General features: G+C 40.5%; 1 protein-coding gene across 1 annotated transcript in view; it reads left to right on the top strand.

The window, feature by feature from the left end:
• The first annotated feature begins 15,715 nt into the window (after positions 1 to 15,715).
• GRK5 (G protein-coupled receptor kinase 5) overlaps positions 15,716 to 26,510 on the top strand; it is a 197,357-nt gene continuing 186,562 nt past the window's right edge. The window contains exon 1 of the mRNA XM_080913217.1: positions 15,716 to 15,934. Within this exon, the coding sequence (XP_080769343.1) occupies positions 15,883 to 15,934 (52 nt within the window). The 5' untranslated portion in view covers positions 15,716 to 15,882. The remainder of the gene's footprint in view (positions 15,935 to 26,510) is intronic.

Genomic DNA, 26,510 nt, shown 5'->3' with positions numbered 1-26,510 from the left:
TTTTTCCAGTTCCTTTCAACTCCTTTAGGGGCCACTTCTTTGAGCAGCAATCCCTCTCCCCATAATAAAGGGTGGACTCAGTTCCCAATTTTAGTTAAAAATAAGTTGGCTTGATTTTCAAATAACTAGAAGCCCTTTAAATTTTCTTTGCAAGCAAAGGAACCTCAGATGAGGCATCTTCAGATGTGCTTTTTTTCGTTCCTACTATGGAAGTGGGGTGAGGGACCACAGAAGGATGAAGGAGAAATTGAACTAAATAACCGATTCATTTTGGTTATCTACATTTCAGAATTATTGGTGCCTAGTCACAAAACACACAACAGATACAAAGCCAACTTACTGTTTTCAAAGACTTTTTATGGTCTCCATCCTGTTACTATATAAATAATTTAGTACTGCCCCTAAATTTTGTGGGAAAAAAAAAAAAAAAAAAAAAAAACTTGTTCTTCAGGCCTGGAAGGCTCAAGATACTGGGCTTAGAGGTGGAGAATTTGAATATAGGTGAGAATGAAGATGCAATTTTTGTCTAATCTTTGGTCCCTCCCAAGTGGAGAAAAGGACATGTCTCAGAAAGAAGGGAGAATGAGAGAGATATTAGAGGAGAGGTTGCAGAATAGTCCCTCCAAGGCGGTGGGTAGAACCCTCCAAGGGTTCTATTCTGGAACTATTTTTTTGGTGGTAGTGGGGGAGGACAGGGTCTTCTATAGCCCAGGCTGGCCTCAAATTCACCTTGAACTCCTTCTGGGTCCTCCACACTCAGTTTATGTTGTGCTAGGGATTGTACCAGGGATTCATATATTAGGTAAGTACTTACTGAGCTGCATGCCCTGTTCCTAATGTGGAATCAACCTCTCCCTCTCTCTCTGAAAAGGTATTTGTGTGACATCCCAGAACTCACTTTGCAGACCAAGCTGGCCTCAGCCTCTGCCTTCCAAGTGCTGGGATTAAAGGGGTGCACCATAATATGGAATTTCTTAATGGGGAACACTTATAATGACTTAATATTCATTTTCTTCAAGGAGTCTCACTCCACCCTTCTACATGGTGGTTTGTGACTGGTCTTCCCAGGTCTTCATTCCTTTCTGCATGCTCTTTTAGGTAACTGGGTAGTTCCTTCTCTTGTCTCTCTATTCCTAACTACTGATCTGTTCCTATGGACTCCAGGCTTCCTACTAAATTCTTGCTTTCTAGGAAAATCAATATTGTGTAATAAACATGCTACTGAGCCACTATTATTCAGAAACACCATGTAGTCATGTGGCCTTGGAATCCCAAATCTGTAACTTTCTGATTTTGGATACTTTATTTCTCTGGTCTGCCATTTCATGATCTATAAAATTACAACAATAGTGCTTACCTATTTGTTAAGTAAACAAAAGCACTGTGTGGATTGCAGTTTTTGTCCAATGCATTGATATTTGGAGTTGCTTGGTTAATTTATAAGTTCCTCAGATATTAATTACTTTTTAAAAATTACTTTGTGTTTTTCTGAATGTATATCTGTGTACTATGTATCTGCCTGGTGCCCATGATGGTCATAAGAGGGTCCATTCCCTAGAACTGGAGCTGTGGATGGTTTTGGAACACCATGTGGGCACTGCAAACCAAACCCAGGTTCTCTCTAAGAGCTTAACTGCTGAGCCATCTCTACAGGAACCATTTTTTAAAAATTTGGATGGAGACATGCCTTAGTGGTAAAGAGCATCATGTATTGCTCTTTCAGAGGACCTGAGTTCAATTTCTAGCACTCACATGGGTAGCTCACAATGGTAACTCCAGTTCCAGGAGATCTGATGCTCTCTTCTGGCCTCCACAGGCACCCATACACATGCACACATGTATATACACACACACACACCAATACACCAATAAGGTATTTACATGATTTTTAAATTTAAAGTTATATAAAATTTACCATTTTAGAGTAGATTAATCAGTGGCTTTTAGAATATTCATAATATTGGGTAACCACCATCTCTATACAGTTCCAAAAATATTTTCATTAACTTTAAATGAAATTGCCGTCGGCCCATCTGCCACCCGGACCAGCAGTTCCTAAAGTTTTAAAGACTGGTGAGTAGGAGATCTGGGCAGCCAGGGAGCAGAGAGATCTCTGCGGAATGCGCACGGAAAGCGCACCCCCGCCCTGCCTGATCCAGGGACCAGGAACACAGCATTGGAACCTCTGCTTCCACCTGGCAACTTTGGGGCGCAGAACAGGGCTTGGCCCATCTGCCTCCTGGACCAGCAGTTCCCAAAGGTTTAAAGACTGGCGAGTAGGAGATCTGGGCAGCCAGGGAGCAGAGAGATCTCTGCCGAGTGTGCACGGAAAGCACGCCCCTGCCCTGCCTGATCCAGGGACCAGGAACACAGCATTGGAACCTCTGTTTCTACCTGGCGAATTTGGGGCACAGAACAGGGCTCAGCCCATCTGCCACCTGGACCAGTGGAGTTTCAGGGACACAGACCAGATACAAGGGAAAGGCAAGAACATATCACTGACAACAAGATGGCAAGAGGAAAGCAAAAGAGTATATCCCAAGGAAACCAAGACAACCTGGCAACACCAGAACCCAGCTTTCCCATAACAGCAAACATTGGAAAGCCAGACACTCCAGAAAAAGAAAACTCAGACCTGAAATCATACCTCAAGACGCTGATAGAGATACTTAAACAGGAACGAGAAGAAAAGCAAAAAGAATCAGAAACTTTTAAAGAGGAAACAAGAAAAACACTCAAAGAACTCAAAGAACTAGAGGAAAACAGAACCAAAGAGATGAAGGAATGGAAGAGGGAATTTAAAATGGAAATTGACACAATAAAGAAAACACTAAAAGAGATAACCCTAGAGGTAGAACACCTAAAAAAGAAATCAGAAGTCACAGAAACAAGCATTTCCAATAGACTACAAGAGATGGAAGAGAGAATCTCCGGGGGCAGAAGATAACATTGAAAACATAGACAAAACAGCCAGAGAATATGCAAAAAACAAAAAGCTCCTAGCCCAAAATGTCCAGGAGATCCAGGACACAATGAGAAGACCGAACCTAAGGATAATAGGAATAGAAGAGGGAGAAGAGTATCAACTAAGAGGCACAGTAAATATCTTCAACAAAATTGTAGAAGAAAACTTCCCTACCCTTAAGAATGAGATGACCACGAGCATAAAAGAAGCCTTCAGAACTCCAAATAGGTTGGACCAGAAAAGAAATTCCACCCGACACATAATAGTCAAAACACCAAGTGCCCAAAGCAAAGAAAGAATACTAAAAGCAGTAAGGAAAAACGATCATGTAACATATAAAAGCAGACCAATCAGAATCACACCAGATTTCTAAACAGAGACTATGAAAGCTAGAAGAGCCTGGACAGACATCATGCACAACCTAAGAGAGCACAAGTGTCAGCCCAAGCTGCTATAGCCAGCAAAACTATCAATCACCATAGATGGAGAGATGAAGATATTTCAAGACAAATCAAAATTTACACAATATCTGACCACAAACCCAGCACTACAACGAATTATAGGTGGAAAACCCAATACAATGAGGGGAACTACATCCTAGTAAAAACAAGAAAACTCCTAAGCAAGAGAACCAAAAGAAGAAAAAGACACAGACACAACTCAACCTACAAGAGCAATAATAGCAGGAAACAGAAACAATTATTCCTTGATATCTATTAACATAAATGGACTCAACTCCCCAATAAAGAGACATAGGCTATTAGACTGGATACATAAACAAAATCCAGCCTTTTGCTGCATACAGGAAACTCATCTCAGAGACAAAGACAGACACTATCTCAGAGTAAAAGGGTGGGAAAAAAACTTCCAAGCAAACAGTCCCAAGAAGCAAGCTGGAGTGGCTATTCTAATATCAAATAAAGTAAATTTCCAACCAAAAGTTATCAAAAAAGATAAGGAAGGACACTTTTTACTCATTACCCGGGAAATCTGACAGGAGGAACTCTCAATCCTTAACATATATGCTCCAAATAAAAAAGCACCCACATTCATAAAAGAAACCCTACTAAAGCTCAGAAAATACATTTCACCCTACACAATAATAGTGAGAGACTTTAATACCCCACTCTCACCAATGGGCAGATCATGGAAACAGAAACTGAACAAGGACACTGTTAAACTAGCAGAGACTTTGAACCAACTAGAATTAATAGATATCTACAGGACATATCATCCTAAAGTAAAAGAATACACCTTATTCTCAGCACCCCATGGCACCTTGTCAAAAATTGACCACATAATTGAACACAGAACGAGCCTCAATCGATATTAGAAAATTGAAATACTCCCATGCATCCTCTCAGATCACCATGGTCTACGGCTGGTCTTTAACAACAACAAAGACAACAAAAAGTCCACATACACATGAAAACTAGACAACGCTCTGTTAAATGATAGCAGGGTCAAAGAAGAAATAAAGAAAGAAATTAAGGATTTTCTAGAATTCAATGAAAACGAAAAAACAACATACCCAAACCTATGGGATGCAATGAAAGCAGTACTGAGAGGAAAACTCATAGCCCTAAGTGCTTCCAAAAAGAAACTGGAGAGAGCATACATCAGCAACTTGACAGCACAGCTAAAAGCCCTAGAACAAAAGGAAACAGATACACCCAAGAAAAATAGATGGCAAGAAATAATCAAAAATTAGGGCAGAAATAGACCAAATAGAAACAAAAAGAACCATTTAAAAAAATCAACAAAACCAAGAGCTGGTTCTTTGAGAAAATCAACAAGATTGATAAACCCCTAGCCAGAATAACTAGAGGGCAAAGAGAGAGTATACAAATTAACAAAATCAGAAAGGAAAGTGGAGACATAACAACTGAAACTGAGGAAATTCAAGAAATCATCAGATCCTACTACAAAAAAACAATACTCCACAAAGTTGGAAAATCTGGAGGAAATGGATGAATTCCTAGACAGATACAAGATCCTAAAGTTAAACCAGGACCAAGTAAACCATCTAAATAATCCCATAACACCTAAAGAAATAGAAGAAGTCATCAAAAGCCTCCCAACCAAAAAAAGCCCAGGTCCAGACGGGTTCAGTGCAGAATTTTATCAGACATTTATTGCGGACATAACACCAATACTCTCCAAACTATTCCACAAGATAGAATCAGATGGAATACTACCTAACTCATTTTTTGAAGCTACAATAACCCTCGTTCCTAAACCACACAAAGACCCTACAAGGAAAGAGAACTTCAGACCAATCTCACTTATGAACAGTGATGCAAAAATACTCAACAAAAGCCTTGCAAACCGAATCCAAGAACACATCAAAACGATCATTCACCATGACCAAGTAGGCTTCATCCCTGGGATGCAGGGATGGTTTAATATAAGGAAATCCATCAATGTAATCCACCATATAAACAAACTCATAGAACAAAATCACATGGTCATCTCACTAGATGCTGAGAAAGCATTTGACAAAATCCAACACCCCTTCATGTTATAAGTCCTGGAAAGAACAGGAATCCAAGGCCCATACCTAAACATAGTAAAAGCAATATACAGCAAACCAACAGCCAACATCAAACTTAATGGTGGGAAACTTGAAGCAATCCCACTAAAATCAGGGACTCGACAAGGCTGCCCACTCTCCCCCTACCTATACAACATAGTACTGGAAGTCCTGGCTGGAGCAATTAGACAGCAAAAGGAGATCAAGGGGATACAAATCTGAAAGGAAGAGGTAAAAACATCACTCTTTGCAGATGACATGATAGAGTACTTAAGTGACCCCACAAATTACCAGAGAACTCCTACAGCTGATAAACAAGTTCAGCAAAGTGGCTGGATACAAAATTAACTCAAACAAATCAGTAGCCTTCCTCTACTCAAAGGACAAACATGTGGAGAAAGAAATTAGGAAAAAGATACCCTTCACAATAGTCACAAAAACTATGAAATACCTTGGTGTGACTCTAACTAAGCAAGTGAAGGACCTGTATGACAAGAACTTCAAACCTCTAAAGAAGGAAATCAAGGAAGATCTCAGAAAATGGAAAGATCTCCCATGCTCATGGATTGGAAAGATCAACATTTTAAAAATGGCCATCCTACCAAAAGCAATCTACAGATTCAATGCAATCCCCATCAAAATCCCAACCCAGTTCTTCATTGAGTTGGAAAGAGCAATGTGCAATTTCATATGGAATAACAAAAGACCTAGAATAGCGAAATCCATCCTCAACAACAAGAAAACATCTGTGGGAATCACTATCCCTGACCTCAAGCTATATTACAAGGCAATTGTGCTGAAAACTGCATGGTACTAGTACAGAAATAGGCACGTGGATCAATGGAATAGAATAGAAGATCCAGAAATGAGCCCTCACATATATGGTCACCTGATTTTTGACAAAGGAGCAGTAAACATTCAATGGAAAAAGGACAGCCTATTCAACAAATGGTGCTGGACCAACTGGCACTCAGCATGCAAAAGAATGAAAATAGACCCTTTCTTATCTCCTTGTACAAAGCTCAAGTGTAAGTGGATCAAAGATCTCCACATTAAACCAGATACTCTGAAACTATTAGATGAGAAAGTAGGGAAAACCTTAGAACACATAGGCACAGGAGAAAATTTTCTGAACAAAACACCAATGGCTCAAGCTCTAAGGTCAAAGATTAACAAATGGGACTTAATGAGATTGCAAAGCTTCTGTAAGGCTAAGGACATTGTCAAGAAAACAAAAACGGCAACCAACAGAATGGGAAAAGATCTTTACCAACTCCACATCAGATAGAGGCCTAATATCCAAGGTATACAAAGAACTCAAAAAGCTAGATACCAGAGAATCAAACAACCCTATTAAAAAATGGGGTACAGAGCTAAACAAAACGTTCTCAATTGAGGAATATCGAATGGCTGAGAAACATCTGAGGAAGTGCTCGACATCCTTAGCCATCAGGGAAATGCAAATCAAAACAACCCTGAGATTCCACCTCACACCAGTCAGATTGGCCAAGATCCAAAACTCAGATGACAGCAGATGCTGGGGAGGATGTAGAGAAAGAGGAACACTTCTCCACTGTTGGTGGGGTTGTAAACTGATACAACCACTCTGGAAATCAGTCTGGCGGTTCCTCAGAAAAATGGACATAGTACTACCTGAAGACCCAGTTATTCCACTTCTGGGCATTTACCCCAGAGATGCTCCAACATACAACAAAGATACATGCACCACAATGTTCATTGCAGCTCTATTTATAATAACCAGAAGCTGGAAAGAACCCAGATGTCCTTCAGTAGATGAATGGATACAAAAATTGTGGTACATTTACACAATGGAATACTACTCAGCCACCAGAAACAATTACTTAACCAAATTCTTAAGAAAATGGCTGCATCTAGAGAATATCATCCTGAGTGAGATAACCCAGTCACAAAAGAACAGACATAATATGCAGTCACTGATAGTGGGATGGTAACCCCAGAGGCTCTCACTGCCCCAGAAATAACTCACAGACTGTGTGAAGTCCAAGAAAAAAAGAAAAGAAAACAAAACAAAAAGTTTAATTAGTAAACCTATAATAATTTTGGTCATATGTAGAAATGTGTATTTTTGATTCATTAGTTATAATTTCATTTTGATTTATTTGTTTCTTCTTTGCATTATTCATTCATTAAAGGTTATTACATTATGGTTAAAAAATATATATCTTGAAATACATTTAAGCAAGGAAGTAAAAAAAAAAAACAAAATAAAACAAAAAAAAATTGCCATACCTATTCTGTAATTACTCTCTGTTCCCTTGTTCCATTTTTTCCCCATGATCTGAGTATGACATATTTTGATTATTCATTTATAAAGGCAGATGGGTTATTTCACTTGTAGCTACTGTATATAGTGCTGCTATTGACATTTATGCACAAATATTTGCTTGGATATATTTTCTGTTCTTTTGGGTAGGTAACTAAGAGTAGAAATTGTTGAGTCAGATGGTAAACCTGATATCTTTAAGGATTCAGGATTTTTCTTTCCTCTCATTTATTCATTTTTTTCTTATTTCATGGAAAGGAAAAGAATACATAAAAAGTCAGTAGTTATGACACTATTCTCTATGTCTGTGCATATGTCTAAACTCAGGATTAAACCCTAGAGAGAGTAAATTTTATTTTGTATTTATTATTTAACAGGGTCTTGCTATATATCCCTGGCAAGTCTGTAATTAGCTATATATACATAATCAGGTTGCTTTCAAACTTTCAGCAATTCTCCCACCCCTGCTGAGATTATAGGCATGAGTCACCATACCTGGCCTTATGGTGTGTGTCCTCATTAACTCCTGCAAAAATAATTAGTATTTGTTACAGAAAAAGGTGGGACAAAATAATCATACTTACCAGCAAATGGCTAAACGAGTTCTTTAAATTCTTTAAAGTCAAGCTATCTTTAGAACAAATACTCTGTCTGTATGAAGAGAACAAGGTAGTCTGGAGAGTTCCAAATGGAACAGTCTTCAAGATATATTGTGATGTGAAGATGTATTATGAAGGCAAAATACTGTTTCCATTTTTTGAGACTCTGTTTTAAAGAACAAGCAGTAGTGGACAAATGGCTTAGTGATAAAGATGCTTGCAGCCAAGCTTGATCTGAGTTTTATCTCTGAAATTCATATGGTAGAAGGAGAGAACCAACTCCTGCAAGTTGTTTTTTGATCTCAATCATTCAAACAAAAATGTAACAAGACAAAACAAAACAACCTCCAAACCAAACCAAACAAACAAAAAAAGAAATGCTTTAAAACAACAAACCCAAGCCGAACAAAAATGTTCTGTCTATGTGCTTGCAAAATTTCATGTGCTGGTATTAAAAGGCAAGGCTTTTTGGAGGTGAAGTAGGTCATGAGAATAGAGTCTTCCTGAGATCTGGGTTATGTGAATACAGCACTGAATCTGTGGAAGAAAGAATCCAGACATACCACATCTGCTGGCACCTTGATCCTCAGACTTCCCAGCGTCTAACTATGAGTTGGTTACCATTTTTGTGGTTCATGAATTACTCAGTTTAAGGTATGTGTTTTGTTATACAGCAACTTGTATGGACTAAGAGAAACCATAAACAGAATTACTCCTTTTCAAACACAGAGAGGGTAGATTTAGCCTAGAGAGAGGATTCAGTGGTTTCCCACTCAGATCCTGAATACACAGGGTTGTGAAGGTTGACCTATAAACAACAGACATTCTCTATTACCCAATAAGCACCCAGGGAGCAGAATTTCCTCTGTAATAACTGAGAACTGGCCTCACAGATCCATAAAACCATACTGTCCACACCATGTGGAGCCTGAGGCTTATTACTGCCATTCCCAAAATTCTTGCTAGATGGCATCCTTTATCCACAGAGGAAACTCCTTAGAGGAATGAGCTTTCTAGCTAAGTTGGCCTGTCCCAACCTGGGCTCACTCTGGCAGGGACAGATACTCAAGCCAACATGATTAATAGGCTAGGCTACAATGTTAAGTCCTAGGTAACTGTTACTTGTCTAGCCTACCATTTTGTGCTGTTACTAATGGTATAAGGAAACTTTCTCATGTGCTGTTACTAGGAAACGTTCTCATGCTTTAGGTGATTGCAGATTCTGTTATGTTCTGTGCATTGGTGTTCTTGGAAATCAATTACAATAGAAGTAAGTGACACTTTGGTTGGCAAGTTAAGACATGGATGTTAGACAAGGAAAGTCCCCTGCCACAGTTGAATACCCCAACCAATAAGAACAGGATGAATGTACAACAAAGACATGTTCCTAAGGAAATCCCCTCTCCCTAAATCCTGATTGGTAGGATAACTTGGCACAGATGTTTGTCGGTTTTAAACTTAAAAAGCCCTATAGAATCTTGACACAACATCAGCTTCTGAGTCTGGTCTATGGACCTGATCAATCAGTCCTGGCACAAATATCCAATGAACTATCTCTATCTGACTGAGATGGTGTTCATGTGGTTTGTGAGGCAATTCCTGGAATGTAGCAACAAGATAGATCACAGCCTATTTATTTTATATTACTGTAAACAAAGAGATCCGTATGTGTAAAGCATTGCATTATTTAATATCCCAGGTATTCAATAGATTTACTTTAGCATGTTCCTATCTAGCTGAGACTTTAATGAGGGAAGAAAGGGGTTCTTTTTTCCTGAGAATAATATTCACATATCCATGATGGCTCACTTTAGATAAGTAAAAGCTTTTTAAAGTTGAATTGCTCAATCCAATTTTTGCTTCTCAAAGATTTATTTACTTATTATATTTAAGTACACTGTAGCTGTCTTTAGGTACAGCAGAAGAGGGCATCAGATTTCATTATAGATGGTTGTGAGCCACCATGTGGTTGCTGGGATTTGAACTCAGGGAGAGCAGTCAGTGCCCTTAACCACTGAGCTATTCTCCAGCCCCGAGTAAAAGCTTTTATCAAAGGTTTCTAACATAGTTAGGCTTAGTCTGGAGCAAAATTATGTTATTGTAGTATTAAGGTTGCCCTTCTAGCCTGCTTCTCCTTGGATTTAGCTACCTAGTTCTAAGGCTTAGCCTAAGGTTCCATTCAGTTTAGTTCACTTCCTCTTTTAGAAGCAGTTCTTGGCTAGGTCTTATAGTGCATGACTGGAATCTACACACAGGCAGGAGGATCACCATGAGTTTTAGAGGATAGTTTGGTCTATACAGTGAGTCTTTTTATAGTGTCTTTTTACTTCTACATGCATGTACACACAATAAGTGTAAAAACAATCAAGATAGAGCAGTAGCCATATTTCTTATGCTACATCTATCTATTAAGAGTTCTTGGTACTATGAGTAGCCTTGGTGGGGCTAAGTCCTGTCTGATGCTGATCATTAAATGGTAATCTTTTGATAGATGCTGGTAATATGAGTCAGAGTGATGGCATAGATTCTTATCTACATTAATAGAAATGTCACCTTTAAAAAAATAAATTACTGGAGAAAAAACACATTTTTATTTCCTGCTGATTCTAAAAGTACAGAATTAAGGTTTATGCTTATCTGTGTAGTACAAGTATTTTGTCTCCACCTAAATATATTGATTGTCCAGAATTTAGTGAGACAAAAATATGCTCAACTTTCTATAAATTACTTGGTGTTATAGATCTTGTGTTTCTTTCAGGCTGAAAATTGAGTTAAAACCAGTGTGTATCCTGTTCCCTAGTTAAAGCTGGGTGAATGACAGAACTACTAGCCAAAGACGCTTAGAGGACAAAGGTCCAATCAGAGAGCTGGAAGTTGGAGAGAGATTATCTTTGGTTTTCTAGAAAATACAGATGTTTCTATAACATTGGACCCAGAGGCCAGTGCAGCTTCACCCTCCCCTTTAAACACTGGTATCACAGGGAGGCTGGGGTTCAGATAGTTATCTAGCATGATCTTACTAGTACTCCTTAGGCCTCTGAGAGGGTAGAACTTATTTATATTGGTGCTCCTTACACTTCTACACTTGGCTCCTGTTTCGTTTGCTTGCTTTCCAAGACAGGGTTTATCTGTGTAGCATTGTTGTCCTGGAACTCATAATGTAGACCAGGCTGGCCCTGATCTCACACAGATGGTCTGCCTCTGCCTCCTGAGTGCTGAGATTAAAGGCATATACCACCACTGCCTGGCTCACTTGGCTCCTTTCTGTCCAAGGAATCTTTAGGTAACATGGGTATAAAAGCATTTAAAAGTTATATTTACTGATAAAAACCATAAAAAATTCTTATTCATGTTCCAAAGTTGTTTTTGATTAGTATGGCATTATTTGTCAATCTAAGAACTCATGGGGTGGAGTCTTTAAGATTATTCTGGGCTACACATTGAGTTCAAGACAACTTTAAGCTACATGAGACCCTTTCTCCAGAAATAAAAAACATAAAACACAAAAACAAAATGTCACAATGAAACTTAAACTCTGCATGATTAATAAGAAATGATAATAAAAAGTGAGCCTACTTCAAAGAAAGGTATTAATAGAAAAACATGATGTGATACAGCATGGCAGCATTTTAAGTGTGACATTTGGTGACCATGGGATCCTTTTAGAGTGGGAGGGATGTTAATGGGAAGCCTTGGATTTCCAAGTCTCTTTCAATTCACATTTTTTTCTTGGAACTGTCATGGTGCTTGAGGCCATTTCTTCCTCCACTGGCAGAGTCTTGTGTACATATCTTTACAACTGATGCTATTTTCTTCACCTGTGAAATGAGCCAATTCAAGCCAGATGAAAATATATACAAATGCAGGTTTATTGGGTAAGTCCATTGGGTCCAAGAAAGGAGGCCAGGGAAGTCTCCACGGGGAGGGAGACCGAGAGGAGGGTGAATAGAGAGAAAGTGCAGGTTCAGAAAGAAGGAAAGAGTGGGAAGTGAGACAAAAACCCGCTGGATTATATTTAGAAGAGCCTTTGGGGAAAGGGCAGTCCAGCCCATGGGCTGGAAAGTTCAGGATAGAGGGTGAGGTATGCCAGGTAGGAACTGAGTGATGCTGGGAGAATCTGGAGGCCAGGTCTGCTTTGGTATGTAAAAATTTACACCTTGGCTTTTTGTTTTGGGGTTCTGAAACCCAACAATTGCTCTTCTTCCAGTGTTTGTAACCCATTTACTTTCTTGCTGGTGGTAAGGGAAGTTGCCTGTACTCCTGTAATACTTGGCAAATTAAACATTGAACAAAGAGATGGGGGAAGTAAAAGAGGAATAGTTTTATCTCCAGCATCTTTAGCTGCAAGTTGAAAGGCCAAAACAATCAGTAGGATTCAGAAAACCAATGTAATGACCGAGGAACAAGGAATGTACACTTTAGAATGAAGATAGACTGTGGTTTATCTGTTTATAAACACTCTGACCCAACAGCTTTTATCCACAGGAGATAGGGGTGCCTCTGAAAGAGTCCCTGGTTTTTTCTCTTCCATTTTTTAGCTCAGTGGATCCAGTGTGCAGCTTGTCAGCTTTTGTCTTTCCCATTATTGCATACTTACAGGATCCTCACTTCGATTTCCATTCTTGCTCTTAGTTGGCTGTAAACAATTCCCTAATTAGGTATTGATACTTAATTGATGACTCTTCCTCAAAACAAACCGATTTTTCAAGGGGGGGCCATGAATTATTATTGTAGCTAATTGAAAGGATGAAGTGATCACAGTGGAACTATGGATGGAAATAGAAAACCCCCTAAAATCTTAATCATTTACTCAACTGCTTGCTGTTTTTTCTTTTTTCTTTTCTTTTTTTACAAGTTCATCCTGGCAACAAAACAATGCTCAGAACCAAGTCATGGCATCCAGTGCCAGGCAGTGATCAGTACGTGAACTCTTTGATTTATCTGCTAGGTTCAAATCCTAGGATCTATGTTTGTTTATTTATTTATCTATTTATTTATAGGGTTTCTCTGCATAGCTCTGGTTGTCTTGGAACTTGCTCTGTAGATCAGGCTAGCCTTGAAGTCAAAGATTTGTCTGCCTCTGCTTCCCAAGCACTGGGACTAAAAGCATGCAGCACCATTGCTTTGCTCAAATTCTAGGACTTTTACTTACTAGTGTGTAACCCCAGGGAAATAATAAAACCTCTTTTTATCTACAGAATACAGCTATATTCCCTATCTCATTTGGATGTTTCGTTCAAGTTGATAATCCATGTCAAACAGCTAGCACAGGCCTAGTTCTCCACTGGGGTTGAATAAATGCTATTATTGTTCTATTCCTGCAGTGGTGGCACACACCTTTAATCCCAGCACTTGGCAGGCAGATGCAGGCAGATCTCTTTGAGTTTGAGGCCAGTTTCATCTACAGAGCTAGTTCCCTGACAGCCAGGGCTACACAAGGAAACTTTGTCTCAAAAACAAAACAAAAATGTTAAGGAGATGAAATATTATGGCTTAGTGTTTAACAGCACTTACTGCTCTTACAGAGGACCCAGCCTCGGTTTTATGAAACCCTGTTCCAAAACAAACAAACAAACAAACAAACAAACACATACACAACCCCCAAACAAGAAAACAGGTGGGAAAAAAAACCCTGAAAGTAAATAAACAAACATTGGGCTCAGTCAGGTCTAGGCTCCTGACTAAGGGCCACTGCAATTGGGCTCTATGGTGCTGCCCACTTTAGGAATCTCTTTGTTTTGAGAGCCCTTCATCACAAGTTAGGGTCTGGGTATGAGAGTTTGTAGTAAAGTCTAAGTTTGGGTTGCTTAGAACAGTAATCCCTGTGGTGCCATGTGCTCAAGTTGTTTGCTCAGCTGTGTTCTGACAAGCAAACTTAACTCTGCTTGCAGACTAATGAGGCCCACTGATCCAAATCCAAACACTAGGCAAGTAGTGATGGCAGATAAACTTACTAGGAAAGAAGACTATCATTAACTGTTAGAACCAGCACTAGCCTGGTGACCACACTCTGAAACACCATTAGCTCCAATGCTTAATGACTGTTCTCCATTTCTCTCAGGCCCCTCCCTACTTCCTGGCAGCTTTGGGGACAGCCGGCTTTTCCTTCTTTTGGACACAGAAGCTTCAGACCTAGTTTCAAAACGGATATCCGGCCTGAAAGGCCCAGAGGAGGCAAAGGCCTCATTGTTCCCTGGGGCCTGGCAGCCCCGCCCCCAGCCTTTAGGACTCTCCTCGAAAGACCCCAGGTGACCTGAGAGCCAGTTTCTCAGGATTAGAACTTTTGGGGGAACAAGAGCTGGGATCAGATGTGGAGTTCGAGGTTCTGAAAGTCTAAGGAGCCAAGTGCTCCAAGATAAACAACCCTGGAATTCGAATGCCTTTTCAGGCTGGCTTGGCGATGGCCTGGCTTGTTACTCATTAACATTCCCACAGCAGATTCGGTGTCTTATGTGTTTTTAGTAACCCGACTATAATATGTTTTGTTATAATAAAAATCGTGGGGTTTTGGGGCCCCCAGGCTTGCGAAGCGAAGCTGCTCTGAGTGTGGGGATCCCGGGAGTCCTAGGCGTCCTCATTCTGGTTCGCGTAGACGCGCCATCGCCAGAGGGCGCTCATGCTACGTTTCTAGAGACCAGCCACCGCCAGGTCGCCCCGGGCTGGCGAACCCCTTGCTGCCCGGAAACAAAGTGCACCTTTGTCAGCGACCTGGCGCGTGTGAGCGTCAGACGGCGGACCTCTCGGAATCCCAGGGGCGCGCCTTCGCTCGGGTCTCAGCTCACACCTGGGCTTCCCACAGCAGCGTCCTGCCGTCTTGGGTTGTGCTTTCCGCTTTCTCGGATCTTGGCGGGACAGGAAAGGGACTCTCCGCTCCAGGGGCGGGGGGTGGGGGTTCGGCCTTGGCTGAGTCGTTCTTGACTCTCCGGAGAGACTGGGCCGCCTGGGCTCAGAGCCATACCGGCAGCAGTCTTACTCCAAGGTCCCGGTGCAGTACAACCCCCGCCCCGCCAGACGCCGGACTACAATTACCAGCATTCCCCGCGTCCAGAGCGCGCGGTGGGAGTTGCCTCTGGGCAGGCGCCTGCGCGGTGCGACAGCTAGAGCCTGTAGTACCACACCCCCGGGAGGGGAACGAGGGGAGGCTGAAGCATCCGAAGCATTAAAGCATCCGAGGGAGCCGGAGGGGAGGAGAATGGAGTGACAGAGGCGCGCGGAGGGTGGGGGGTGGGGGGGAAAAGTGTTGAGGGAGGGGGGAGGGGGGACACAGAGGGAGGAAGAAGCGGCGGCGGCGGCTCTTCGGTGCAGAGGGGGAAACTCCGCGGGCTTGTAGAAAGAATAATGCGGTAGCAATTCAGGCTGCTTGCTCTGGGGTTTGGCAGCAGCGGCGGCAGCTCGAGCAGCGGCAGCGGCAGCGGCAGCGGCATCACCCCAGACGCTGACAGCCCCGCCGGCCGGCTCCCTCGCTGACTGCCGACTGTCAATGGAGCTGGAAAACATCGTGGCCAACACGGTCTTGCTGAAAGCCCGGGAAGGTAAGCTCCGGTGGTTGGTGGTCCGGTGCGTGCAAGGCACGTTCGCAGCGGGCCGGGGCGCGGGTGTCGGGTGACAAGCGGGCGTGCAGGATGCTCGCAGTGAGTTGGTGCGAGTGGTACAGCTCGGAGATCTGTCTGCACATACTGAGAAGCTCTTGCCTTTGGTCTCAGAAGATTAGGATTGGGGCAAAAACAGTTGCAGGGACGAGTTAAGATGCTAAAATATTCTCTAGTTTTCAGCTAAACCTTAGAAATCGAGTGGTCTCCGCAGCTGTTCAAAGGGCAGTTGGAAAAGAATTCTCTTAGGAGATAGAGGCTAGAAAACGTGCATATAAAACAGCCTTTTCAGTTGGCCCGGGATGGTTTTCGGAGTGTGGAAAAAAAAAAAAAAAAAACTCTCTTTTCTCGTGTGTGTGTGTGTGTGTGTGTGTGTGTGTGTGTGTGTGGTGTCGGATTGGAATTAGCAAAAACCAAGTCTTTGCTTGCTCAGGCTGAGTTGATAAAGACTATTGGTGGAAATCATCCTCTGGGAAAATTTCTTAGGGAAATCCCGTCGTTGTGTGGAAGGAAACCTTTTAAAGGCAAAGTAAGATGTTGAGGAATTAGCCAGTTTGTAGAATAATGAAAGGGTGGCTTTACAAGTCACTGAGAAAATAATTAAAAATTTTAGGACGTATTGTAGTTATTAACCACCCCAACTTCAACCCCGAGGTAGATAAGCCTTAGTTATAGTCAAGTGTGCTGCTGTTTAGATGTGTTTTGTATGCATCTCACCAACTTTCCTGAGTTTAGCTGTCAGGAATGGGTAAGATCCTTAGTAATACCCAGTACCAAGCATTTTAACTTTTGATTCTTGAGTTGAAAAAGTGTGTGAGGGGTCAAGACGTTCTAAAAGGTTTGTGTTGCATGAACAGAAATATACATATTTAGGAAAATTTGGAATTTATGTAACATCTTATTTGCCAAGATTTGGATTCTGGTATGCAACCATTCTATAAGAAGGAGGAGGGTTTGTTGTTTTTTTGTTTTGTTGTTGTTGTTTTCCTTTCCTTTCCTGGGAGAAGGCTGTGTTTAATATCCAGGGCAGACAGAATAACGTTTTTCCCTTTAGAAGGATTCTCTGCAAGTAGCCCGGGAAAATGCCATCCCTATTTCATAATATTTTCATTCAGCCACTTTGATGAATGAAGGAAGAGTTTCTGGCCAGCAATAAAACAGCCTGTGTTTATCCAGCCCATTCCATTATCACCTTGTGGCTCAGTACATGGTGTGTGCTGGTATACAACACACCTTGTGCTAGATTTCAGCAACTCATCATGGTACTTTCAGATCACTTGTTATCCTCAAACAGGAAGGCTTGTTTGGGAAGTCCCCAAAGAAGGCAATGCTCTGAAAACAGGGTAGAGTTTCAGATATTTAGGTCTCCCTCCTCTATGCCCTTCCACTTAACCTTTTTAGAGGTGGGACTCTCACCTCTACTAACCTGTGAAGTAGAATTAGATTTAGGGTGGAAGTTCTCCACTGGGCTGGGGGCAGTGTTTGGAGGTGAAGAAGAAAGTTTCTGCCTGCAAGCGTTGCAGCTTGCCACCTAGTGGTGGGACACATGTTACATCTCAGGTCTCCAGGTTGGGCAAATTGTCTATTAATTCTAAATTATTTCTTGAGGAATCTCTGGGTATGAGTCTATGGGACCCTCTGGCCCTGGAGGCTTTTGCATGTTCCACTGATTTCTCTTGTTACCCAGGGAGTCAGCTCCCTAGGATTCTCTGTGCTATGCTATACATTTACTTATTCTTCCCTTGCACTGACTTCTTAGGGTATGCTTCACTTTGAGTTGGAAAGTTTCCCCCATCTCTAGTTATTATTCCCACTGTTTCTGCTGAAATGAATTTACTGCTGGTATATTTGTTTGTCAGGTGAGTATATAGGGTTTTCTGGAGCCTTAGAGAGGAGAGCTGTGGAGTAGAAGTAGAAGTGGAATGATGGACTCCCATTGGGGCCAAATTACTGTGATTAGAAGTACTCAAGAATGTGCCCTTTGTTTTTTTCCTTTTAAAGTCTTTTAGTTTTCCTGTGAGAGTTCAATAGACATCTCCTGGTGAGAAACAGCTTTTAAGAATGCCTTCCAGATGAGAGGGCTTTGCCTGCAAGGAAACAGAGAGATTGACATGTGAGCGATAAATTAATCATGTGCATGGAAGCTTCATTTTAAAACTTGTATTTAACTTTTCCCCTTTTATGTCTAAAGAGAGTCTACAATTTTAAGTAATTCTATTCAAAAGAGGCTGGGACTTTATTAAAGCTTTGAACTTATCCCAATTAACATGGAAGAGTCAGAAATAAACACATGTTTTTTTTAAAGTATTCTACTTAAAGTCATCATACTAAATTTTAGCAATTCTCCAAATGCTCATATTATTTAGATATTCAGAAATGAATGTTTCAAGAGGTAGAGTTCTTGCCTAACATTCAAAAGGCCTTGATTTGTTCCTTAGCACTATTTTTCTATTCATGTAATAGAAAGGAAGGAAAAGGAAAAAGGGGGAGGGAGATGGTGGGGATTGAGAAAAGGAGGAAGAGAAAGATAAAAGAAAACAAAGGCTGGGATTTAAAAGTGTTTGTCTAGCAGGCACCAAAACCCTTGGGTTTGATCCCTGTCAAGGAATTAAACTGGGTGTGGGTGCACCAGCTTGGGAGATAGAAACAGGAGGATCCTAAATTCAAGATCAGTAACCCTGTCTTGAAGTTCATGTCCAAGTTTAATATGAGATACTATTAAAAAATATAGAAAAGAAAGAAAAATTCCAGCCAGGTTAGTGAAGTAACTAATATAAACATACTACAGTACATGGAAAACAAGCAAACCCCAAAGCATCAAGTTGTCTAAAATGTTTTAAAACACTTTGAATTTTCTTTTGAATGGTTACAGATGAGAAATATAATTGGTGGATGTGAAATTTAAGCAAGTTCTCTTCCCAAAATACATTGTAAACAATTTTAAATGTGGCTTTCAAGTAAAAGTCAATATTTGTTCCAAAGAGTACAAACCTTAAAGAAAGACAGATATACTTTGTGACTTCTCTATATTAGTGAGTACCTTTCCAGCTCCCTGCCCCCTTTGAGAGAAGGTCTATGCTGCCTACCCTGATCTTAAACTCCCAACCAGGCTGGCCTTGAATTTTTGGTACTCTTGCCTCCACTTGCCAGGTGCCAGGATTTACAGGTCTGTGCCCAGATTTCTTTTGCTTAGTGAAAGTTTATTAAAAGTGAGAGTGGGGCTGGAGGGATGACTTAGTGGTTAAGAGCACTGACTGCTCTTCCAGAGGTCTTGAGTTCAATTCCCAGCAACCACATGGTGGCTCACAACCATCTGTAATGAGATCTGATGCCCTCTTCTGGTGTGTCTGAAGACAGCTGCAGTGTACTCATATACATAAAATAAACAAAATCTTTAAAAAAAAGTGAGAGTGAAAAGCTGGGTACATGTAGTAATGAACATCTTTAATCCCAGAACACAAGAGGTATCTAGTGGTCTCTTGAGTTTGAGGTCTCTCTTGGAGGATTCTAGGCTAGTCAGGGATATGCCTAGTGAGATATTGTCTCAACCAACCAACCAACCAACCAACCCACCCACCCACCTACCCAGAAAACAAAGAAACAAATGAATTTGTTTGTTTTCTTTTTTCTTGTTCTTCCTCCTTCTCTTTTTCTCTCTTTTTAAATTTTTTTTTTCAGACAATATCACTGTGCATCATTGACTATGTAGATCAGGCTGGCCTCACAGAGATCTGCCTGCCTCTGAGTTCTACCTTTGTGATAGCTGTTTTGAGAGTTATTTATTGGTTTGTCTCTTTTGAGGTATATGAATACTCTATTTGCCTGTATGCCTGCACATAGAAGAGAGCATCAGATCCCATTACAGATGGTTGTGAACAACTACATGGTTGCTGGGAATTGTACTCAGGACTTCTGGAAGAGCAGCCAGTGCTTTTAACCACCACTAAGCCAACTTTTCAGTTGTTTATAAATAACAAAATATGGTAATCTAATTTCAAAATGCTAAACCTACTGAATTGTATTGTGTGACATGTTTATTTGTCTTGATTGTATGAGAAAACATCAAGTTGGTTTTGATCTCTCTTAGGAATTAAGCTTTCCTAAGAAATAGTTAAGGAACAAAGAAATAAGTTGAGACAAAATTCATGCCAATTATGAAATGAGCTAAGTGAGTAAGCATTTAATGAAAAGGGACCAAGACCCGAGTCTTCTATCTATTTACATTTCAGAATCTCAGAAAATTGTCAGGCAAGCTCTTGTTGAAATATTGGTAGTGAGTGAAAGTCTTTGCAGAATGCCTTTTGTATATTTCTTTTTGGTTTAATTTGCAGTAAAAGATTTTCTTTTTTCCTTTCTTCTTTCCTTCTTTCCCTTTTCTCTCTTACAGTGTAGATTTGTTGTATTGTTATGGAGCAGTACTGGTTAGAGGAACATTTAAAAGAAATTATCTTTCTTTTTTTCACAGGCTAGCAGTTATAGCGCTGTCTGATTATAAAGATCTCAGGAGAACTGGATCTATGTCCTTGCTTTTGAGGCTAGGAAGCATTGGAACAAAATGACTCTGCTATTTGCCACAATTTCTGAAAACCGGACTGTACAAGAAAATTTTCTTAGATAAGGCTGTGACTTTTTGCCTGTATCTGTCTGATGATCAAGATTAGGGACCTGGGAGAAGGTGAAATTGGGGCCTGGGAGAGGCCAGGGAGGCTAGAGGAGGAAAGGAGCCAGTTTCTAGAGCTGGGAGAAGTAGGCTTTGCCTTTGATAGGTTTGGCATTCCATGGTAGATTAGAAGCCTACTTTACCCTTGAGTCCTTAGTTTCTGATGCTGGAGCTGTAACATGGTTGGACTAAGTTGTCAGAAAATTGGATATTTCTGAAGCTTGTAGTCCACAACAGCTTAGAGGAGAAACAGAGCTAGAGCTTCTCTCTTCAACTTAAGGAGTCAGAAGAGTGATTGCTTTCTTTCTGGCAGCTGGTATGTGTGAAAGCAGCCTGTCCTATTAAACACAATGCTGTTAAGCTGTTTAATGAAACTGCCTCTTCATGTAGCTTCCTTTTCAATATCTACAACATAGAGATAGAGAAACCAAAAGCAACATTCAGAAGGCCTGGCTTTCCAACAGAAGATTTTCAGATGATGATTGTGCTTTATCTAGCTGCCTGTTTTTATAAGCATCAGATAAAAGCCCACAAGACTCTCATCTTTCAGTAGCTTAGATGCTGCTTGTCAGATTCTAAACTCTAAAAGATCCTGATCTTTCAGTACCCAAACCAATCCTTGCTTAAGTGATGTCTTTAAAAGCCAGAGCTCTTGTAGTGGCTTGCTAAATGATGGCCTTTGGGCCTGCACTGCAGGCTTTAAGAAAGCCCAAGTGGGTTTCAAAAATGCCCTACACACGACCACATTTGCTTTTTCCAAATAAGCACTGTTCAGCTCTCAACCCATGCCTGGGGACTGTCAACATTCTTAGGAAACCATCTAGGCCTGAGGGCAATATTTAATGTTAATATTTGCTGCCAACGAATATGTGATTCAAGATAAAACATCATAATACCTAGACTTTTCTTTCTTTCTTTCTTTCTTTCTTTCTTTCTTTCTTTCTTTCTTTCTTTCTTTCTTTCTTTCTTTTTTTTAAGCACATTTGTCTGGAATTTTCTGTGTAGCCCAGGCTGGCTTCAGACTGGCAGCATATCGTCTTGCCTTAGTCTCAGAAGTGCTGAAATTTCAGGTGTAAGCTACTATACCTGGTTATAACATCTAGACATTCCTTATAAAAAAGTGCTGTCGTTGATATTTATTTTTAGAAAGTGAAGATAATATTGTTTATTTAACTATCATTCAGACACCAGAGGACACATTTTATCTGTATAAACCATGCTACTTAAAACAAACAAACAACCCCAAAACCTCTTCCTGGTTGAATCCTCCACCTATTTTTATTAAAAAATGTTCTTGAATTTTCTGAACCTGTACAAGAGTAACTGGTGAGTACATTCATTCATCAATGGATTTTTGAAGGATTCTTAGCAGAAGTGATATTTTAGATATCAGCCCTGGGTAAATACATTTAGAGGTGAACTAAAAGAGACAATTGGGTCAGGTGTGGTAGTGCATTCCTTAAATCTTTGCACTCTGGAGGCAGAGTCAGGCATATGTCTGAGTTTTATGCCAGCTTGGTCTATGTAGTGAGTTTCAGGCTAGGCACAGAGTGAGACCCTGTCTCAAACAAAACAAAACAAAAACAATTTGAGCACATGGTTTACTTTTATTTACTTATTTTAGTTGGTGCCTGGGATTGAACTCAGGGTCTTATGCTTGTTAGGCATATATTCTACCACTGAGATACGCCTCAACCCTTTTTAGTCTCTTTAAACTAGAAATTTAGATATGAACAGGGCTGGATGTTTTCTTTTCCACAAAAAGTTGAGGCTGATTAGGCATCAATTCTTCAGCTCTATGGACTTTGCTGTATCTAGACTTTGGACAATGGCCTAAAGAATGAATATGTAATTCAAAAATAATTTAAAATTATACTTGTACCAGGCGAGGCTTATGTCTGTAAGAATTGCCATGAATTGGAGACTAGCCTACACTACAGAGTGAGATTCTGTCTTAAAAAACAAAAAAACAAAACAAAACAAAAAACCCCCTAAAGAATCTAAATCTATTTATGAGAGATGGGCTTGAATCTGGAAGCAAACTGCTGATTTTCTAGGGTGTGGTGCTTTTTCATCAGGGTTGGTATGGTGCACGCCTTTATTTCCAGTATTGGTTTACATAGAGAGTTTCGGGGCTAAACAAGAAAGCTTGCCTTGAACAAGCAGGCAACAAACCAAACCAACCAAACAAAATCAGCTCTTTCAGATGGAAACCATCAAAAAACAAATAGGAAAACCCTTTGGTTGGGAACTGACAAAGTCTTTCGGAACACCTGGTTGCAGTTCAGGATTGAAAAGATGCTCCTTTCTCCACTGTTGGGACTGGATTATATGTTTTGATATGGTACTGAAAGGGAGACAAAGGAGAGGGTGGGCTGGGCAGCTCCAGGTAGATATGTAGAACATGGAATTGACTAAGTTTACCTAATTCAGGAATGGAGATAGTGGTAGTGGTGAGCCACCATATTCCCCTACCTCCCTTTATTTATTGTGAGAAATTTACCTAAATTGAACATCTGTTTTTTTTTCTAATTTGAATGAAGAATATGGTATAAACATATAAAGAACCCCATGTTCCTTTAGTTTTCAAAAATTATTCTCAATACGTGATACCATCTTACTATGTAGGTCGGGCAAACCTTAAACTCATGATCATTTTTTTCCCTCAGCTTCCCAAGTGTTGGGCTTACAGATATGTACTACCATACCATGCCTGGCTCCATGTTCTTTCTTGAAATTTCTAGTGTGAATATATGTTGAAAAGTAATTTTTTTCCAAGAAGGAGAAATTATGTTTTGTAAGGTGTCTTGGTTACTGTTCTATTGCTGTGAATTGACACTGTGACCAAAGCAGTTTATAAGAGAAAGCATTTAATTGTGGGCTTGCTTACAGTTTCAGAGGGCAAGTCATTGACATCATAGTGGGCAAACATGGCTCAGAAGCAGTAGCTAAGAGCTTCCTTTTTATTTTATTTTATTTTTTGTGACAGACTCTCTGGTTGTCCTGGAACTCACTATGTAGTAGACGAGGCTGTCCTCATACTTACAGAGATATGCCTGCTTCTGCCTCCTAAATGCTGAGATTAAAGGTGTGTGTTACTCAGAATGCCTCGCAAGAGCTTACATTTTATCCACAAGCAGAAGGCAGAGAGCCTGGACTTGGCTGTGGGCTTTTGAAACTTCTATATGTGTGATCAGGGACATAATCTTTTTGAAGGCTACATCTTCTAATCTTTCCTAAGCAGTCCATCAACTAGGGACCATATATCCAAATATATGAGCCCATGGGGCCATTCTTAGATCACCACTCAAAGACAAGAAAAAAAAAGAAGCTTACATAGACTTCAAAGAAATGTTGTAAAATGAGGGTGTAAACGGGCAAAGCAAGTTGAAGTGTTTCCACATCTTCCCAACAGACTGGTCTGAGAGTAGATAGAAGATAAAGATGTCAAAATCAGACTGCTTGTAACTACGTCCCAGTGATTTTTTCCTAAAGACCATTTCTTGTAAGATTTGAAACCTTTTAAACAATAACTCAGATGAGGTATACTTGCAAAGGAAGGAAAGCATTTGAAACAGTAAGGCAATTAGTTATTTTTTTTTTTCTTGTCTGAAGCCAGGAACTCTATTTGAAATGGTGCCAGAGTTAACTGGGAACATCCTCTTGACAGACACTCATAAATCAGGTCACTTTTGATTGGGCTCTCTGTGGCTCTAGGAACTTGTAATCTGTGGAAGACTAATTTTTTTTTTTTTTTTTAAAGGCAAGGATGAAGTGAACCTCTAAGGACAGCTTACAGGGTCTGTTCAGAGAGCAAAAGGAAGCTAGGTAGTAGTTGTGTATGTCTTTAATCCTTGCACTTTGGAGGCAGAGGCAGGCAGATCTCAGAGTTCCAAGACAAGCATGGTCTACAAAGTCGGTTCCAGGACAGCCAGGGTTACACAGAGAAACCCTGTCTGGAAAAGCAAAAACAAAACAAAACAAAACAAAAAAAAACAATAAATAAACAACTAAAAAAAAAAAAACCCAGAAAGCAAATGGAGATAAACATATAAGAACATTCCAACCAGATTAAGTGGTAGAAACCTGATTTCTGTCTGCCTGTGTTTCCAGAAGAGAGGTCACTCCTAGCTTGATGTTTTGGGAAATCAAGAAACAAGAAAGGATGTTACTAGCTCAAACTCACTTGAGCTGTGGACTTTGCAACAACTCCAAGTAGGACCCACCATGTTCCTATAGAATTCTTTCTTTTCTTCTGTGAAATGTGAGCAAAAAAGGAGACTAATATTTTTGTTTGTTTGTTTGGTTGGTTGGTTTCTCTGTGTAGCCCTGGCTGTTCTGAAACTCAGCTCCAACTTAGAGATCCACCTGCCTCTGCCTTTGGAGGGCTGGGATTAAAGAAGAGTACTACCACTGCCTTCTTAGGGTGGTATGTTTCTGTTTGCTTTGTTTTTGTTTTTTTAAAGAGCTCAAGCTTGGCTTCACTGCTTTAAGACATTAAAAAAATTATACTTTCTTTGTTGTGTGTATGTACCAGGGTACATGTGTGGAAGTTGGAGGACAACCTATAGGAATTAGTTCTTTCCTTTCATTGTGTGGGCCCCAGTGATTAAAATGAGGTTGATAGGCTTGGTCTCAAGTGGCTTTACTGGCTAAGTCATCTTGACTGCTCAAGGTATTTTTTTTATGTAAATATCCACAGGTTATTATGGTGACAAAGTGGATCTGTCAGCCTTCTTGTTAAAAGGGACGAATAGAAACCATAACTTCCCATCTACACTTTGATGTCAGTTAAGTGCCAATTTGAGATAACCTGGGTTGAGTTTCCTTTTAGGTGTTGAATGGCTAATGGAGAAATCCTTGTAGTTGAAAAGTATAACTGAAGGTTAGGGAGATGATTCTGTTAGTAAAGAGCTTCTTTTACATGCATGAGTACTGGAGTTCAATCCCCAGAACACATGTAAAAATGTCAGGTATACAGACATGCACGTCTAATGTCAGAGCTGGGGAGGTAAGGACAGGTAAAAACCCTGGGGCTTGCTACCTACCCTAATTGGTAAGAGAGACTCTATTTCAAAGGAGGTGAATATTGTTTTGGGGATGACACCCAAGGCTGTTCTGACCTCCATATACACAAGCACACACATGCACAGGCATTTGAAAACATATGTGCACATAAACAAAAGTATAATTTCATCCCCTTGCTGGGGGTAATCTTTGTGGTTGAATAGTGAGTGGGCTATGTACATATATGTACATGCTCATATACACATGAAAATGTGTCCATCTATGTTTTTGATTCTACCTATGTTTTCCCTCTGCCTATGTTCTGCCTAATAACACTTTAGATTATCAAGGTGTCTGGGTTCTGTTGCTGTGAAGATACACCATGACCATGGCAACTCTTATAAAGGAAAACATTTAATTGGGGCTTGCTTACAGTTTTGGAGGTTTAGTTTATTATCATCATGGTGGGAAGCATGGCAGTATGCAGGTAAACATGGTGCCAGAGGAGCCAAGAGTTCTACATCTTGATTGTCAGGCAACAGAAGGAGGCTTATGCCACACTGGGCATAGCTTGAGCATAGGAGACCTTAAAGCTTACCCCCACAGTGACACACTTCCTCCAGCAAGGTCGCACATACTTCAACAAGGCCACACCTCCTAATAGTGCCACATCCTATCGGCCAGGATTCAAACACATGAATCTATGGGGCCATACCTATTCAAACCACCTCACAAAGTTAGCCCTGTGGTATTTCTTCCAGTGGGGTACTAAAGATTTGTCTCTAAAGAACATGGCATCTGGGTGCAGTGATAAGAGAGCTTCATCATTGGCAGCAACATGTCCTTGGCAGA

The sequence above is a fragment of the Micromys minutus genome, assembly GCF_963924665.1.
Source record: "Micromys minutus genome assembly, chromosome: 2".
Lineage (NCBI taxonomy): Eukaryota > Metazoa > Chordata > Mammalia > Rodentia > Muridae > Micromys > Micromys minutus.
This window is presented reverse-complemented; position numbering and strand designations above follow the sequence as displayed.